Source organism: Oryctolagus cuniculus, chromosome 15, assembly GCF_051225735.1.
Source record: "Oryctolagus cuniculus isolate XC-2025 breed Fujian yellow rabbit chromosome 15, ASM5122573v1, whole genome shotgun sequence".
NCBI classification, from domain to species: domain Eukaryota; kingdom Metazoa; phylum Chordata; class Mammalia; order Lagomorpha; family Leporidae; genus Oryctolagus; species Oryctolagus cuniculus.
In genome coordinates, this window is record NC_142881.1 from 59,707,227 (window position 1) to 59,723,473 (window position 16,247).

At 39.7% G+C, this 16,247-nt stretch overlaps 1 protein-coding gene across 7 annotated transcripts in view; it reads right to left on the minus strand.

The window, feature by feature from the left end:
• HERC4 (HECT and RLD domain containing E3 ubiquitin protein ligase 4) overlaps window positions 1–16,247 on the minus strand; it is a 153,174-nt gene that overhangs the window by 105,946 nt on the left and 30,981 nt on the right. For all 7 annotated transcript variants that reach the window (XR_011382418.2, XR_011382419.2, XM_002718459.6 and 4 more), the window contains one exon: window positions 7,798–7,957. Coding sequence is in view for 5 of the 7 variants with exons in the window: in XM_002718459.6 (XP_002718505.1) it covers window positions 7,798–7,957 (160 nt within the window). In the remaining 2 variants the exon portion in view is untranslated. The remainder of the gene's footprint in view (window positions 1–7,797; window positions 7,958–16,247) is intronic.

The following is a 16,247-nucleotide window of genomic DNA, read 5'->3' on the forward strand; positions in this document are numbered from 1 at the left end:
CACTCAATATGCCAAAAATTTATTCTAAAATCAGCAAACAATATTTAGAGATGCAAAAATGAAAGGTATGATGCAAACACCTTGGAAAGATACTATTTCAAAGTAAACTATGCTCACACATAATGTAGTCCTCAGAGTGCTTATAATTCACTTTAATAATCAAAAATTTTAAAAATCATCTCTAGAGTATAAAACAGCAACATATTTGTAAAACAAATGAATAACACCTAATTTGTGTAAAACTGATGCTTTACCTACTTTAATGTACATTCTATCAGGTTCCTTAAGAATTCCTATCATGTGTTCTCCCAACTCACAAATTGGGCAATCTTCTTTCTAAGTTATCCCTCTGTATCTAAATGAGTGACATTCAATTAATTTTTTACTAAGGAAACAATTAATTCATATTTATGGCGATCATCTGATGTGCTCTCTTATTTTCTGCCTTTTTTGTTCTGTCCTGGTACTTGTATAATTTTTCTCTTCCTTTTCTGATTTTTTGCATTAACTGCACTGTAATTCTAAAGGCTTTTTTAAATTACAAAACTCAATTAACTTTGTGGACCAAGAATCCCAGCATCTTATGTACTTCTCTTTGACCTGGTCATTTTCTGTCTTTCCTTAATAAATGTTTTGAAGAAGGGCCAGCATTGTGGTGCAGTAGATTAAGTCACTGTTTGTGATGCTAGCATTCCATATTTGAGTGCCAGTCTGAGTCCCAGCTCCTCTGCTTCTGATCCAGCTCCCCACTGATGTGCCTGGGAAAGCATCAGATGATGGCCTAAGCACTTGGGCCCCTGCCATCCACATGGAGATCCAGACGGAATTTTGGCTCCCGGCCTCAGCCAGGGCCCTGGACGCTACAGCCATTTGGGGAGCGATCTAGCAGATGGAAGAGTTCTATCACTCTGGCTTTCAAATAAATCAACTTTTTAAAAACAATATTTTCAAGAAAAAGGAGTGGCCGGCGGTGTTGTGCAGAGTGTTAAGCTGCTGCCTACGATGGAAGCATCCCACAAGAGTACTGGTTCGAGTTTCAGTTGTTTCATTTTTAATTCAATTCCCTGCTAAGGGGCCTGGGAAAGCTGAAGATGGCCGAAATCCCCTTGGGTTCCTGCCACCCATGTGGGTGACTGGGATGGAGTTCCATGCTCCCAGCTTTGCCCTGGCCTACCCAACCCATTATGATTATTTGGGGAGTGAACCAGCTGACAGAAGATCTCTCTCTTTCTCTCTCTCATTCTCTCTCTAACTCTGCCTTTCAAATAAATAAAATAAATCTTTAGGGAAAAAAAAAAAAAGAAAAGAAAAAAAAAAAAAAAAAAAGAGGGAGTAGGGAGGAAACAATGTGTTTCTTGTTTCCCTTTACCTGATACTGCCACCTGACCTGATTCTGCCATATGAGAGTCCGAAGCAAGTTCTGACCAGAGTGTCGATACCCATGATTTTCAGGAGGCAGCTTCAGCAAATCAAATTTTGAGCAGGAAAAACGAGAGTTACTCTAATTCCATATTTTTATATTAAAATATTTTTATTCAGTGGATTTATGCTCTTAACTACAAAACCTGAGAGTTGTACTGCTATAATTTAGCAGAATCCAACAAATCAGCAGGATCCAATGCACCTTTAAATTTTCAAATATAACAAAATGCCATCTTTCTGCAATAGCAGAATCAAATATTGGCAATACAAAAATAGTTAGGAATTAAAAATACAGGAATATATGCAACTGTGAGTTACTTAATATTTACTGCCATTGCTTATGCAGACTAGGCACACCACACATTGACTTGTTCACTTTATTAAGTATTTTGAAAAAATGATTATTTCAGTCTTCAAGTCTGATTTGTAAGATTAAGTAAAACATTGCAAAAGACTATATTCTCATAACACCCTGTGATGATCCTTCACAGCATGGATCATTACTAATTACTAGTGTACTTACTCATTTTATGTTTGTTTCCTCTGCTAAACAGCTGTGTCTTATACCCAAGAGAATCACTAGCACCTCTTACAATGCTTGGCAAATAGCATGCAATGTATACAACTGCTAAAGGACAAACAAATTTGTAAAGTCTTGGAGGCTTTAGTATTAAATTAGTCAAAGTTTGCCAAAACACTTTAGTTTTCACAGTAGTTTTGATTCAGTGATTCTCCCTTCCAAAATACAATCCCAAAGCTTGCAAAACAACAAAAAATGCTCATTTCTTTAGACTTATCTACTACAGAGACAAGGAATGATGCTACTGTGGCAATACTATGTTCATCTCGATTTATTAATACAGTGAAGATAGGGGGTTGCTTTGTTTTCATGGCTTTCAGGAATAAAAAGAAAAAAATAAATTGTGAAAAGTAAAAATTAACCAAATCAGTTTTCCATGTTCCATTTTTTCCTAAGGGGATAACAAATTAGAAAATATATCATTAAACTGAATTTTGTAGAATTCATCAAGTTATCCCTTTGCCAAGTAAAAAAAATACAATGTAAATGTTGAATCATTTCAAATTTTTGAAAGACTCAAGTGTAATTAACAGAAAAGTAAAATAAGCCAAAATCAACTTAGTAAAAATATATATATACTGGGCCGGCGCTGTGGCTCACTTGGCTAATTCTCTGCCTGCAGCGCCAGCACCCAGATGCTAGTCCCGGTTGGGGTGCCGGATTCTGTCCCAGTTGCTCCTCTTCCAGTATAGCTCTCTGCTGTGGCCCAGGAAGGCAATGGAGGATGGCCCAAGTGTTTGGGCCCTGCACCCGCATGGGAGACCAGGAGGAAGCACCTGGCTCCTGGCTTTGGACTGGAGCGCGCCGGCCGTAGCAGCCATTTGGGGGGGTGAACTAATGGAAAAAAGGAAGACCTTTCTCTCTGTCTCTCTCTCTCACTGTCTAACTCTGCCTGTCAATATATATATAAATATATATATGTATACACACACACACACACACATATATACTAGACAAGCCAACACTCTCTATCCTTCTAAAACAGCCACTGTTACCACTGTACTCTGAATGCTAAGGAAGCTACTCTGATATTTTTCCAACTGCAAGTGTTCATATCAGTTTACTGGGTTGAAAAAATGTACTGGATCTCAACTAGCAATTTTTAAAGGCTACAGTGCAGATCAGGGTCAGGACTGTAGCTTAATGGTTAAGCTACCACCTGCAATGCCTGCATCCCATATGGGTAGTGGTCCACGTTCCATTCAGCTCTCCTTCCGATCCAGCTTCCTGCTAGTTTGCTTAGGAAGGCAGCAGAAGGTGAACCAAATCCTTGGGCCCCTGCACCCATGTGTGAGACCTGAATGAAGTTCCTGACTACTGGCTTTGGCCTGGCTTAGCCATGGTCATTGCAATCATCTGGGGAGTGAACCACTTGGGCCATCCTCCACTGCACTCCCGGGCCACAGCAGAGAGCTGGACTGGAAGAGGGGCAACCGGGACAGAATCCGGCGCCCCAACCAGGACTAGAACCCTGTGTGCCGGCGCCACAGGCGGAGGATTAGCCAAGTGAGCCGCAATGCCAGCCCTATATATAGTCGTAAGTATCATCATCTCATACAATTCTCCCATGTTTTACTACATTATGGCCAAGAAGCAAAACTTTATCAAACTAAGAGTTTCAGAAAAAGTATTATTAATTTTGCATTCTTTAAAGCAGTGCTTAAATTACATATTCTTTTTTTTTTTTTTTTTTTTTTTTTTTGACAGTCAGAGTGGACAGTGAGAGAGAGAGACAGAGAGAGAAAGGTCTTCCTTTGCCGCTGGTTCACCCTCCAATGGCCGCCGCTGCAGCCGGCGCACCGCGCTGATCCTGGCAGGAGCCAGGAGCCAGGTGCTTTTCCTGGTCTCCCATGGGGTGCAGGGCCCAAGCACCTGGGCCATCCTCCACTGCACTCCCTGGCCATAGCAGAGAGCTGGCCTGGAAGAGGGGCAACCGGGACAGAATCCGGCGCCCCAACCGGGACTAGAACCCGGTGTGCCGGCGCCGCAAGGTGGAGGATTAGCCTATTGAGCCACGGCGCCGGCTCAAATTACATATTCTTATCTATTGGCAAAAATACAGAATTTGTTGTCAGGAAGTATAGCCTAAGGACTAGCACTGTGGCATAGTGAGTTAAGCTGGCATCCCATACTGGCGTGGATTCCAATCCAGCTCCCTGATAACATCCTTGGGAAAGCAGAGGAAGATGGCCCAAGTTCTTGCGCCCCTGCACCCGCATGGGAAAACCTGAAGAAGCTCCTGGCTCCTAGTTTCAGTTCGGCTCAGCTCCAGCCATTGCGGCCATTTGGGGAGTGAAACAGAGGATGGAAGACCTCTCTCTCAGTTTCTCCCTCTCTGTAACCCTGCCTGTCAAATAAATAAATAAATCTTAAAAAAGTATATATAGGGGCTAGTGCTGTGGCATAGCGGGTAAAGCCACGGCCTGCAAGGCCAGCATCCCATATGGGCACTGGTTTGAGACCCAGCTGCTCCACTTCTGATCCCGCTCTCTCTCTGCTAAGGTCTGGGAAATCAGCAGCAGATGGCCCAAGTGCTTGGGCCCCTGCAACACGTGAGAGACCCAGAAGAAGCTCCTGGCTCCTGATTGGCGCAGCTCCAGCCATTGCAGCCAATTGGGAAATGAACCAGCAAACGAAGACCTCTCTCTCTTTGCCTCTCCTTCTCTCTCTGCGTAAATAAATAAATAAATCTTTAAAAAAAAAAGAAGAAGAAAAAAAAGGAAAGAAATTATAGCCTAATAGTCTTCACTTTCTGATTAGTTTTGTGAAATATGTTTACAGATAATGTATGTGAAATTTACAAAGCTGGCTGACATCTTTAAGCCACCTAGGACATAAACCTTACATCTAAAAATGACTCGGTGAGGCCAGCAATTGTGGCATAGAGGGTTAAGATGCCATCTGCTCCACTTCCAATCTAGCTACCTGCTAATGTGCCTGGCAGGGTAGCGGAGGATGGCCCAAGTCTTTGGTCCCCTGCACCATGTGCAAGACCCAGAAGAAGCTCCTGCCTCCTGACTTGCCCAGCTCCAGCTCTTGCAGCCACTTGGGGAATGAACCAGCTGATGGAAGATCTCTCTCTCTAATAAATGAATCTTTAAAAAATGATTTGGTAAAATGAAATCTAAAAAACAACTAAAAATCACTGGTAGTCTTTTATAAACATTATAGATAATATTAGTAAACTGCGGCAGTACTTCAGAAAGTTCAAGGGGAAAATGGAATCAAAAGGCAAATTTACCCTGGTGTAAACAAATTTTGGAATTCCTGCAGTTTTTTCAGAATATACATTTTACATGAACTTTCAAAAGACCCCTCATATGTATATATCACAATTCAAAACAATCCACAAAATTCTGAAAAATTAATACAGTTTTAGAAATACCTTAACATACAGACTACAGTTAGTAAAGATGCTTACTTAGCACACACAAAAACAAGGATGTTTTAACCAAGTAACGCAAGTTCTCATTTATGTTCCCATCAAGGTTGAAAACAATAAATCATATCACAAGTATATAATTTATTATTGGGCAACTTTCAAAAAAAATTCTCATACAATAAAGTTATCTTTATAACTACCTTTCTTCCCATTCACTATTCGCCTATGTATTACTGACTAAACTCCCTTATATCAGAAGTGAACAGAAACAAAATTTTGAAAATTGAGACTAGCAAAAGTAAGAGAAACTCTAAAATTTGCCATGAATCATGGTTTTGAGAATACTGACTTAGCATATCAAACATGTAAGTCCCTTTCCATCCTAAAAGCACAAAATTTTTTAGATCTTAAGTTTAAAATCCTGTTTTTACAACAATTACTTGTGGGAAGAAATAAAAGCAACAAAGTTAGGTCAATGTGAGATCACTGCCTTTCTATGAATGCTTTATATTATTTAGTTAATAACCATCTAGTTGCAAATTACCTTACTTCCTGAAAGAAAGACTGAGATGACTAAAGTGATTCAATTTACTTATCTTAAGGAAAAATAGTCTTCACTTGACAACATCATCACTAAGAGACATTGTAAGCATATAGGAATTATGCTTTTTTTAAAAAAATTATTTATTTGAAAGGCAGAGGAAGAAGAGTGGGAGAGGTAAGGAGGGAAGGAAATATTTTCCATCCACTGGTTCATTCCCCAAATAGATGCAATGGCCAGGACTGGGCCAGGCTGAATTCAGGATCTAGAAACTCCATCAAGGTCTCCCCACACGGGGGCAAGGGCCTAAATATTAGGATCATCAACTGCTGCTTTTCCACGCAGGGCACCAGATCAGAGGTGTAGAGTAGCTGGGATTTGAACAGGCACCCCAATATGATGCAGGTGTCACAAGCAGCAGCTTAACCTGCTGCAATGCCACAAAACCAACCCCTTGGGCTTAATATTTGTTATTAATAAAAGAAAGGGGAAAAATTGGGAAAGGGAGAGTGCTGTGGAATTTGGTTATATGTTCAATAAGGAAAACACATGAATATGATGCATCTAAGTCTCCAACAGATCATTTGTTAACAGAACAAGTATAAAATGTCAAACAGTTCCTATACTTCCTTTTCTTATGCTAGTGATTATGTTTTAGTTTTTTCTTTTTTTTAAATATTTATTTATTTAAAAGTCAGAGTTGAGAGACAGACAGACAGACAGATACCAAAGTCAGGAGCTTCATCTGGGTCTCCCAAGTGGGTGCAGGGGCCCAAGGACTCGGGTCATTTTTCACTGCTTTCCCAGTGCATTAACAGGTAGCTAAATCAGAAGCAAAGCAGCCAGGACTCAAACTGGCACCCATATGGGATACTGGCATTATAGGCAGTGGCTTAACCCATTATACCACAATGCCGGCTCTATGTATTCATTCTTAGAACAAAATATATTATCAGTGTTAAAAACAAAACGCAGGGGCAGGATGTAGATGGGTTCCTTGGCTCCTGATATGGGCCTGGTCCAGCCCTGGCTGTGGACATTTGGTTAAGTGAACCAGAGAAAGAAGGTTGGATTCTCTCTCTCTCACTGTCTCTCCCTCTCTGTCCTTCAAAAATAAATAAATAAATAAAACTCTTTTCATAAAGAAAAAACTATACCTTGGTTCCCTACCAAGCTCTTTTTGTCTGCATAACTATTACTCGGAAGAATGGAGTTGGAAGAAGCAAGAATTTTAAGACTACAAGTTAGTCTATTATTTAGGTATCTAAAATAAACAATATTATTTAAAATTTTTATGTTTGTTCTTATTATTATCTAAATGTGGAGGACTACAACATTGCTAGGGAATTATTTTTTAATTTTGAAATAAATTCTAGAATGAGTTAACGGTTAACATAAATTATGCTTTCTGCTATAACAACAAGTGTAAAGTGACTGAAATCCTTTTACATTAAGTATGTTAGACTTTGAAATTAAAACTAAGGCTAAAGAAACAAGTTAAAGAAAAACATACAGTGAGTATTTAATAAGTATTTAGCTGGAATACTCAATATAACAATATTATTAAATTAATAGATCCCCTTAAGAGAAAATTGATAATAAAGTAGGTTTCCCCATCCCTTTCTTTATAAACACAAATTCTACTGAATATGGACAAAACAGAGAAAACAAAAAAATAGCCAATCAATCAATAACAACACAAATAGAAATCAAGAATCTAGCTAGTAAACTTTTAAAGGACTCAAAGGAGAAATAACCAGGCACCAATGGTTTCATGCCCACAATAAACAGAATGACTTACATTAACAAATTTATTACAAATTATTATCCATTATAGAAGATTTAGGACCTCTTTGTGGTCACCTTTGTTACCTTGGTACTCTGATACATTCCTCTGATCCTAGCAGGCCAAGTTGTCCATCAGAATCGAGACCCCAAGCATACACCTGTCCCTTGTCATTTAGTGCTAATGTATGAGCTTCTCCACATGATACAGCTACGATATTTTGAGCATCCAGGGCAACAACCTGCTCTACAGAAATCAAGAAGAAAGACATTACATTCTAATTTTGAGCTTCCAAACCAAATAAAAGACACTGTATTCTCATTTTATACAAAAAATAAAAAAGCTAAAGAAATGCTTAAACAAACTAAATGTGAAAAATCTATCAGATATGTCCCATGTGGCAAAATAAAGGTAAAAACATAATATGGGTATAATTCACTCACATATTAAGTGACCTGAACATTTTGGGGAAGAAGTTAAGAGTTAATGAAGATGTTCTCAGAATGTACTCCCCATTCAAAACCACTATCAATAAGAAAGGAGTTTAAATGGAAAAGGAATCATTTAAACAACCTGGACTGTTCGATTTTTAACAATAAAGTCATAATTGACAACATATACTGCCATAGAGCAATTCTGACAGTAATAAAATAATCATAATTGGCAATTTCTGAATGAAAAACAAATTCTTCAGAGATCTTATAACAAAACATGTTCTGAATATACTGAATAAAGAACTGAAAGGCATTATGAATGTAATAATAGGTAATATTAACAGATAATGAAAACTCGGTATGTTGGTAAAAATGTGTTCAAGTCTTAAAAATCAATTTAAAACACTGTCCCTTCATAAGACTATCAGTAGCTAGCCAATGACCAATCAAAATAAGTAACAGCAATTGTTTCCTTAGTCTCCTTAAGATGTGCAGTGTTTATCAGTTTTCACTAGTACTACTACAGGTTTTATGCTATTATTTAAAATTAATTATTTTTAGCTAGTAAGAAAGCTGTAAGTATTATCTTTATAAACTAAAAGCTTTAAGTTGCAAGTGACTGTATCTATCAAGGTTTCCTCAGAGGCACATTTTGGCTCAATTAACAAATGCTGATTTTCAATAGACTGCATCAAGGAGGTTTAATTCTTACTGCGGAGAAATTCAAATTGTATTTGAATCATTATTTTGCCTTTGGGAGTAAGTTAACCCAAATTAGTCTGGAGAAACACGTACAACTCTAAGAATGTGTTTACTTACCTTAAAGTACTATGACACAGCTCTTAAAGCTGGTGACCAGTACAGTGCAGTTCACTTTACTAAATTTACTTTTTATACATATTTTGTGTATGTTTTTATAAACCTTATTGTAGAAGCACACAGAAATGGAAAAGGAAAACAAGACTGAAAACAGCCCTCAAAAAGAATCAAGAAAAAGGATTCAGATAAATCATTTGCTTACATCAAAACATCCTCACAAATCTTAACTATAAACAAAAAAGTTAAATACATAAAAGACCTGTTATTTCTCAAGGGGGCTTCAGAAATCAATCTCAAGAACAATCCTCAAAGGAAGCAGAAAATGACAGGATGATAGGAGGAGTAAATCTGAGACTGGCTGGTTCACCAATGACAAAGTGTATTTAAATTAGAAAGCAATGGGGACAGGTATTTAACCTGGTGGTTAGGAAGCCCAGGTTCAATTCCTGACCCCAGCTTCCTTTAGGGGCAGACTCCAGAAGGCAGCAGTAATGGCTCAAGTATTTGGGTTCCTACCTGTCAGTGACATGGCAGACTTGAATTTAGTTCTGGGCTCCCAGCTTTGGCTAACTCTGGCCCTAGCCCAGTGTAAAGGGGGATTTAGGAAGTACACTGGAGAACTTCTCTCTCTTTGTCTCCTGGTTCCTCTATCTCTCAAATATATAAATATTAAAAATAATTAAATAGCAGTGGCTGTAAAGCCAAAGGCATCACAATTCAAGAAGCAATCATCTATATCAATCACCACTATCATTACAAATTTACCATGCTCCAAGCACTACACAAAGATGAATAAAACAGCTCTAATCCTCAGGAAGTTTAGAGTCAATTGAAAAATAAGTTAGATAAATGCTAAAAACAAGTGTGATTAAATGCTAAGATAAATATATACAAAAGACACAAATCGAACATGAGATATTTACTTAAGTCTTGAAAGACATTAGGAGAATTTTTGGAAGACAGTGACTTGAGCTGGGGAAAGAGGAAGAGATCCTACATACTCATTTGAGGAAATTCACATTATTTGTTATAGCAAAACTAACTGAAAGCAAAGCCAAAAAACTGAAAAGAAAAACAGAGTAAAGTGTTACTCATATCTCAAAGGAGTGACTTCCAATTTTTGAAGACTCTCAGTGAAAAAACAAAGATCAGCAGTTCACATGAAAACCAATGAAGACATGAACTGACAGTTCACAGAAAAAGAAACAGCTTTTAATCATTAAGAAAAATGCTTAACATCACTGATTAAAGAACTTTATAAACTGCACAAAAAAGCCATTAATATATAATAAAATTCACAAAGCTATATACTGTCATTTTTACACTATTTGATGAGTTCACCTTCAAGAAACAGTTTATCAAAAGAATGAGACCACAAGTCATGCATCAGTGGAAAACATTTGCAACAGACATGGCCAATAAAGACTGCTGCTCAAAATATACAAAGAATACTTGAAGCTCAACAATAACATAAACCAAGGCCGAACAGGCAAAAGTCCCAAAGAGAGACCTCACCCAGGAAGACATAAAAATGGTAAACAGGCACATAAACAGATATTCAGTATCTTACACCATTTGAGCACTGAACATTAAAACAAGCTATCATGACACACTATCAGAATGACCAAAATTTACAACACTGATACCACCAAATGCCAACAAGGATATGATGCCAACAGAAACTCTCACTCACAGTGGTGGAAATGCAAAATGGGACAGTGACTGTGAAAGATGGTTTGGCATTTTCTTACAAAACTAAACATACTCTTATACAATCCAACAATCACACTCCTTGATATTTACCCAGATCTCAATTTCAGCGTCTTGCCACAACACACCCTGGGAGGTAGCAGGTGACAGTTAAAATAATTGCATCCCTAGCATCCACATGGGAGAACTGGATTGTATTTCCAGTTTTGGCCTAGTCCAGTAAAGGCCGCTGCAGGCATTTGAGGAGTGAGTCAGCAAATGGGAGCTACCTCTCTAGCTCTCAAAAGAGATGCACACAGATGGTTATAGAAGCTTTACTAATATTTGTCAAAATGTGAAAACATCCAAGGATATTCCTCAGGAGGTAAATAAACTGTCGTATATGAAGACAACGGATTGTTTATCCAGTGCTAAAAAAGCAAAAACAAAACAAAAAAAATCAACCATGAAATGGAGAAAAATATATTAAGAAGCCAATCTGGAAAATCTACAATACTATGATTATGGCTCTCTGCAAAAAGCAAAGGTATGCAGAAGACAGTAAAAAGACTACTGGTTGGGGCCAGCGGTGCAGCATAGCAGGTAAAGCCACCAGGCGCAGTGTTGCATCCCATATGGGTGGCCAGTTCGAGTCCCGGCTGCTCCACTTCCGATCCAGCTCTTTGCTATGGCCTGGGAAAGCAGTAGAAGATAGACCAAGTCCTTGGGCCCCTAGACCTGTGTGGGAGATCCAAAGGAAGCTCCTGGCTCCTGGCTTTGGATTGGCACAGCTCCGGCCATTGCAGCCAACTAGGGAATGAACCAGCGGATGGAAGACTCTCTACCTCTCCCTCTCCTCTCTCTGTGTAACTCTTTCAAAATAAATAAATAAATACATCTTAAAAAATAAAAGATTACTTGTTGCCAAATTAGGGGCGTGGGGAGCAGAGAGAATAGGCTACAGCACTGAAGTAAGCTTGTTTGTTTAGAAAGCAGTTTCAGAGACACAGGGATAAGAGTTCCTCCATATGCTGGTTCACTCCCTAAATGGCTACAATGTCAGGAGCCAAAACTCCATCTGGGTTTCCCTCCCATGTGGCAGGGGACCAAATACTTGGGCCACATTCCTCTGCTTTCTCAGACATGTTTACAAGGGCGGAGTTGGACTGAAATCAGCACCCATATGGAATACAGGCATGGTAGATAGCAGCTTAACCCACTGTACCACGATACTGACCTTGAGCACAGATTTTTGGGGCAGTGAAGTTATTCTCCATGCGGTACAGGCTTAGCAGCTAAGATGCCGCTCAGGGTGCCTACATCCGTACTGGCTCCTGGCTTCAACCTGGCCAAACCTCAAACAGTTGTGCCTTTTGGGGAATGAACCAGCCTGGGGTGGGTGGGTGCGTGGGTGTTTCCCTCTGCCTTTCAAATAATTTTTAACAAGAAATTATTCTGCACAATACAATGCTAGGTACATATCATACATTTGTTAAACCCTTAGAAGACGGCAGCATTGTTGTGCAGCAGGTTAAGCCACCAACTGTATCACCAGCAACCCAACAAGAGCAGAGGTTCAAGTTCTGGTTGCTCCACTTCCAATTCAGTTCCCTGCTAATATGCCAAGAAAAGGAGCTAAGAACAGCTCAAATGCTTGGGCCCCTGCCTCCCTTGTGGGAGAGCCAGATGGCATTCTGGGCTCCTGGCTTCTAGCCCATGGATGTTGTAGCCATTTAGGGAGTGAACCAGCAGATAGAAGATCTTTTTCTCTTTCCCTATCTATCACACTGCCTTTGAAATAAATAAACCTTAAAAAAAAAAAAAAAAAAAAAAAACACTTAGGGCGTGTTAACACCAAGAATCTGAGTGATTAACAACAATCTGTCTAGGTAAGTTACTGATTCCAACAACTGGTGACAGAGGAAGTCTGTACTTCCCTTTCAACTTTGCTGTGATCACAAAACGGTTCTAAAGTGTATTTTTTCAAGTTTTTTTTTAAAGACTATTTATTTGAAAAGCAGGGCTACAGAGAGGAAGAGGCAGAGACAGAGAGATCCTGCATCTGCTAGTTCACTCCCCAAGTGGCCACAACGGCCAGAGGAGGGCCAGTCCGAAGCCAGGAGCCAGGAACTTCTTCCAGGTCTCCCATGAGAGTGCAGGGGCCCAACCACCTGAGCCATTTTCTACTGCTTTCCCAGGCCATAGCAGAGAGCTGGATCCAAAGTGGAGTAGCCAGGACTTGAACTAGTGTGCCCATATGGGATGCCAGCACTGCCCAGGCTGAGGTTTTACCCACTACACCACAGCACCAGCCCCAAATTTATTTTTTTGAAACCCACACACAGAAATACAACTTTTCACCTAATAATCCAAGTCTGATTACAACCTGTTGGTGAAGCTGTGGGAGGAAAGGTATTCTTACACATTGCTACTGGGTGAACAAAATATACCCCTATGAAGAGAAACACAGCATTATCTAACAAAACACATACACATTTGGACCTATGAATTCCACTTTCAAGAATTAAGAACATGGTTGTGGGGCCACCAATATGGCTTAGCAGGTTAAGCCACAGTCTGCAGTGCCGGCATCCCCTATGGTCGCCAGTTCCAGTCCAGGCTGCTCTGCATCCGATCCAGCTCCCTGCTCATGGCTTGGAAAAAGTAGCAGAGGATGATACAAGTACTTGGGTCCCTACTACTCAGGTGGGAAATCCAGATGAGGCTCCTGGCTCTTGGCTTCAGCCTGGCTCAGCCCCAACTGGCGTGGCCATCTGGGGAGTAAACCAATGACTAGAATATCTCTCTCTCTCTCTTTGTGTTCTCTCCCTCTCTCTGTGTAACTCTGACTCTCAAATAAACAAGTAAATCTTCAAATAAAAAGGGGAGGGGGTCACCTTACAAAATACAGATTAAAATGACCAATCTGATTAAATTTTAATTTCTACATCATCTATTTCCTTTCAATCACCTTTGTATGTAAATCTGACTGTAGCTTTTCTTCACTTAGAACAGTCAATCATCAAGTAACTTCTGCTGCACAAACATTATAAAAGAAGAAAGAAGGCCAGATAACGGCACAGGCAGGTTAAGTTGCCACCTGTGATGCTGGCATCCCACATGGGCTACCAGTTTGAGTCCTGGCTGCTTAATTTCCAATCCAGCTCTCTACTAATGCACTTGGGAAGGAAGCAGTAGATGGTCCAAGTACTTGGGTCCCTGTTACCCACATGGGAGACCTGAATGGAGTTCTATGCTCCTGGCTTCAGCTTGGCCCAGCCCTGACCATTGAGGCCATTTGGGAAGTGAACCAGCCCATAGCAGATCTCTCTCTAAATATGCCTTTCAAGTAAAAATCTTTTAAAACAATGAGGAAGAGAAGGACAAAGAATACCATTCCACATATAGAATAGATCCAGGTTCTTATTCAAAACCTAACAAAGGCCTTCCTGTTCAACAACTAACTGTTTAAGAATACATCATCCAGGCCGGCGCCGCGGCTCACTAGGCTAATCCTCCGCCTAGCGGCGCCAGCACACCGGGTTCTAGTCCCGGTCGGGGCGCCGGATTCTGTCCCGGTTGCCCCTCTTCCAGGACAGCTCTCTGCTGTGGCCAGGGAGTGCAGTGGAGGATGGCCCAGGTGCTTGGGCCCTGCACCCCATGGGAGACCAGGAAAAGCACCTGGCTCCTGGCTCCTGCCATCGGATCAGCGCGGTGCGCCGGCCACGGCGGCCATTGGAGGGTGAACCAACAGCAAAGGAAGACCTTTCTCTCTGTCTCTCTCTCTCACTGTCCACTCTGCCTGTCAAAAAAAATAAATAAATAAAAATTAAAAAAAAAAAAAGAATACATCATCCATTCATCAATTCTATAGTTGGTGAAAATCCATCAAGAACATCATCTTAGAATCATTGTGTAAAATTTAAATGATCAATTTCACTATCATCAGCACTGCCATGGTGCTTTCTCTCTTCTTTCACCTTTTGATTTGTCTAATCATTATTAAACCTCTTCCTCTGTCAATTTCCTTCCTTTTGCCATGATGGCCACAAAATAAAATATATTACATCCTCAGCTATCAGCAACTGAAAGCTATAAAACAAGAAAAATAAAAAGCTACACAGATGATGAATCCAGACTTCTTTTATACCTTTTCAAAATATGACACAATATTTGCACAATGCATAAAGAAAATGAAACGATGCTAAATATTGATGGTTTTTGTTTTACTACTAAACCATACTTCTAGGAACCCCATCATGCTTCCACTCAGTATTTCAGTCTTTTTCAGTCTCACTGGTAATAGAGCTGATTCTCTTTACTTGTAATAGTTATGTGCTAAAGTCACCATTTTAGCCAACACTAAATCACTCCTCCTATGGAAAATATAGGGTTACGTTTCTGCAAGCCTCTGATCAGAACATTTCTGTCTCAGATCAATACATAACCTGGTTTCATGTGTGTTTCTATTTAAAAACACCTTATTTAATATACTATTGATTCATTAACATTGAACTCAAAGCCAACAGCACTACAACTCAAGCTTGAACAAACTTATTTAACATGTAAATCTTCTCCAAAAGGCACACATCACAGCCTTCTTACTTAGGAACACAAGACAGCATCACAGCACCACGGTTGGGGGCCATTTTAAAGGGTGAAATAAAAAAAATACAAAAATGCTAAACATGTGACATTAAATGTATGACAGAAAGGACAATCACAATATCACAGCTAAAAGGAGCACAGAGCACTGCCTTGTTGAATCTCAGCTGGTAATGTGCGTATCAACTGACAAATATTTTGCAGCTCTGTACATGCACATATCTAGGATTAACCACAGTCGTAGTAGTGTTGATTTTGGAGCTACCAACAAACATTGGGGAATAGGAGAATTCTCAAATATACAATATACAAATAATGAGTAGTAACTGACAAGCAATAATTCTTAGAAAAATGAAATGGCATGTTTTTTTCAAGATACAGGTAAAATAAGGTAACTAGAGTCTACATTTTAGACTTAAAAAGGGTCCCAGGGGACCACATAGTATAAGCACAATACAATTAGTTTTACTCAACCTAAAGAAAGAAAACATATGAGCTTTCTTCTTGCTTTCAGGAAAACATCTAAGAAAACTAGTTATGAAATATCAAGTCTTACAAAAAGCTAAAACCTCCGACTCACAGAGAAATTTCTAAAACTGGATCCAATGGACACAGAAATTGAAAGAGGTATCTTCCATTTAATGGTTCACTTCCCAAAAACTCACAACAGCCAGGGCAGAGCTGGGCCAGCTTGAAGCCAAGAGACCAAGACTCAATTCAAGTCTCCCACGTGGCACTCTCTCTGGTACTTGTGCCATCTCCTGCAGATTCTCCAGATGTACATTAGCAGGCAGCTGGACCAGACTCAGAGGTAGAACTTGAACTCTGACATTCTAAAAACAAGCATGTGGGAGTCTCAAGTGGTAACTTACTCACTGTACCACAACACTCATCCCCATATCTATACTGTTGGATGAAACTTTAAACTCTTGTTCTGGGCAGGGATCTGTAACAACTGAGCAACCTAATAAATGAGAAATTTCCAACAA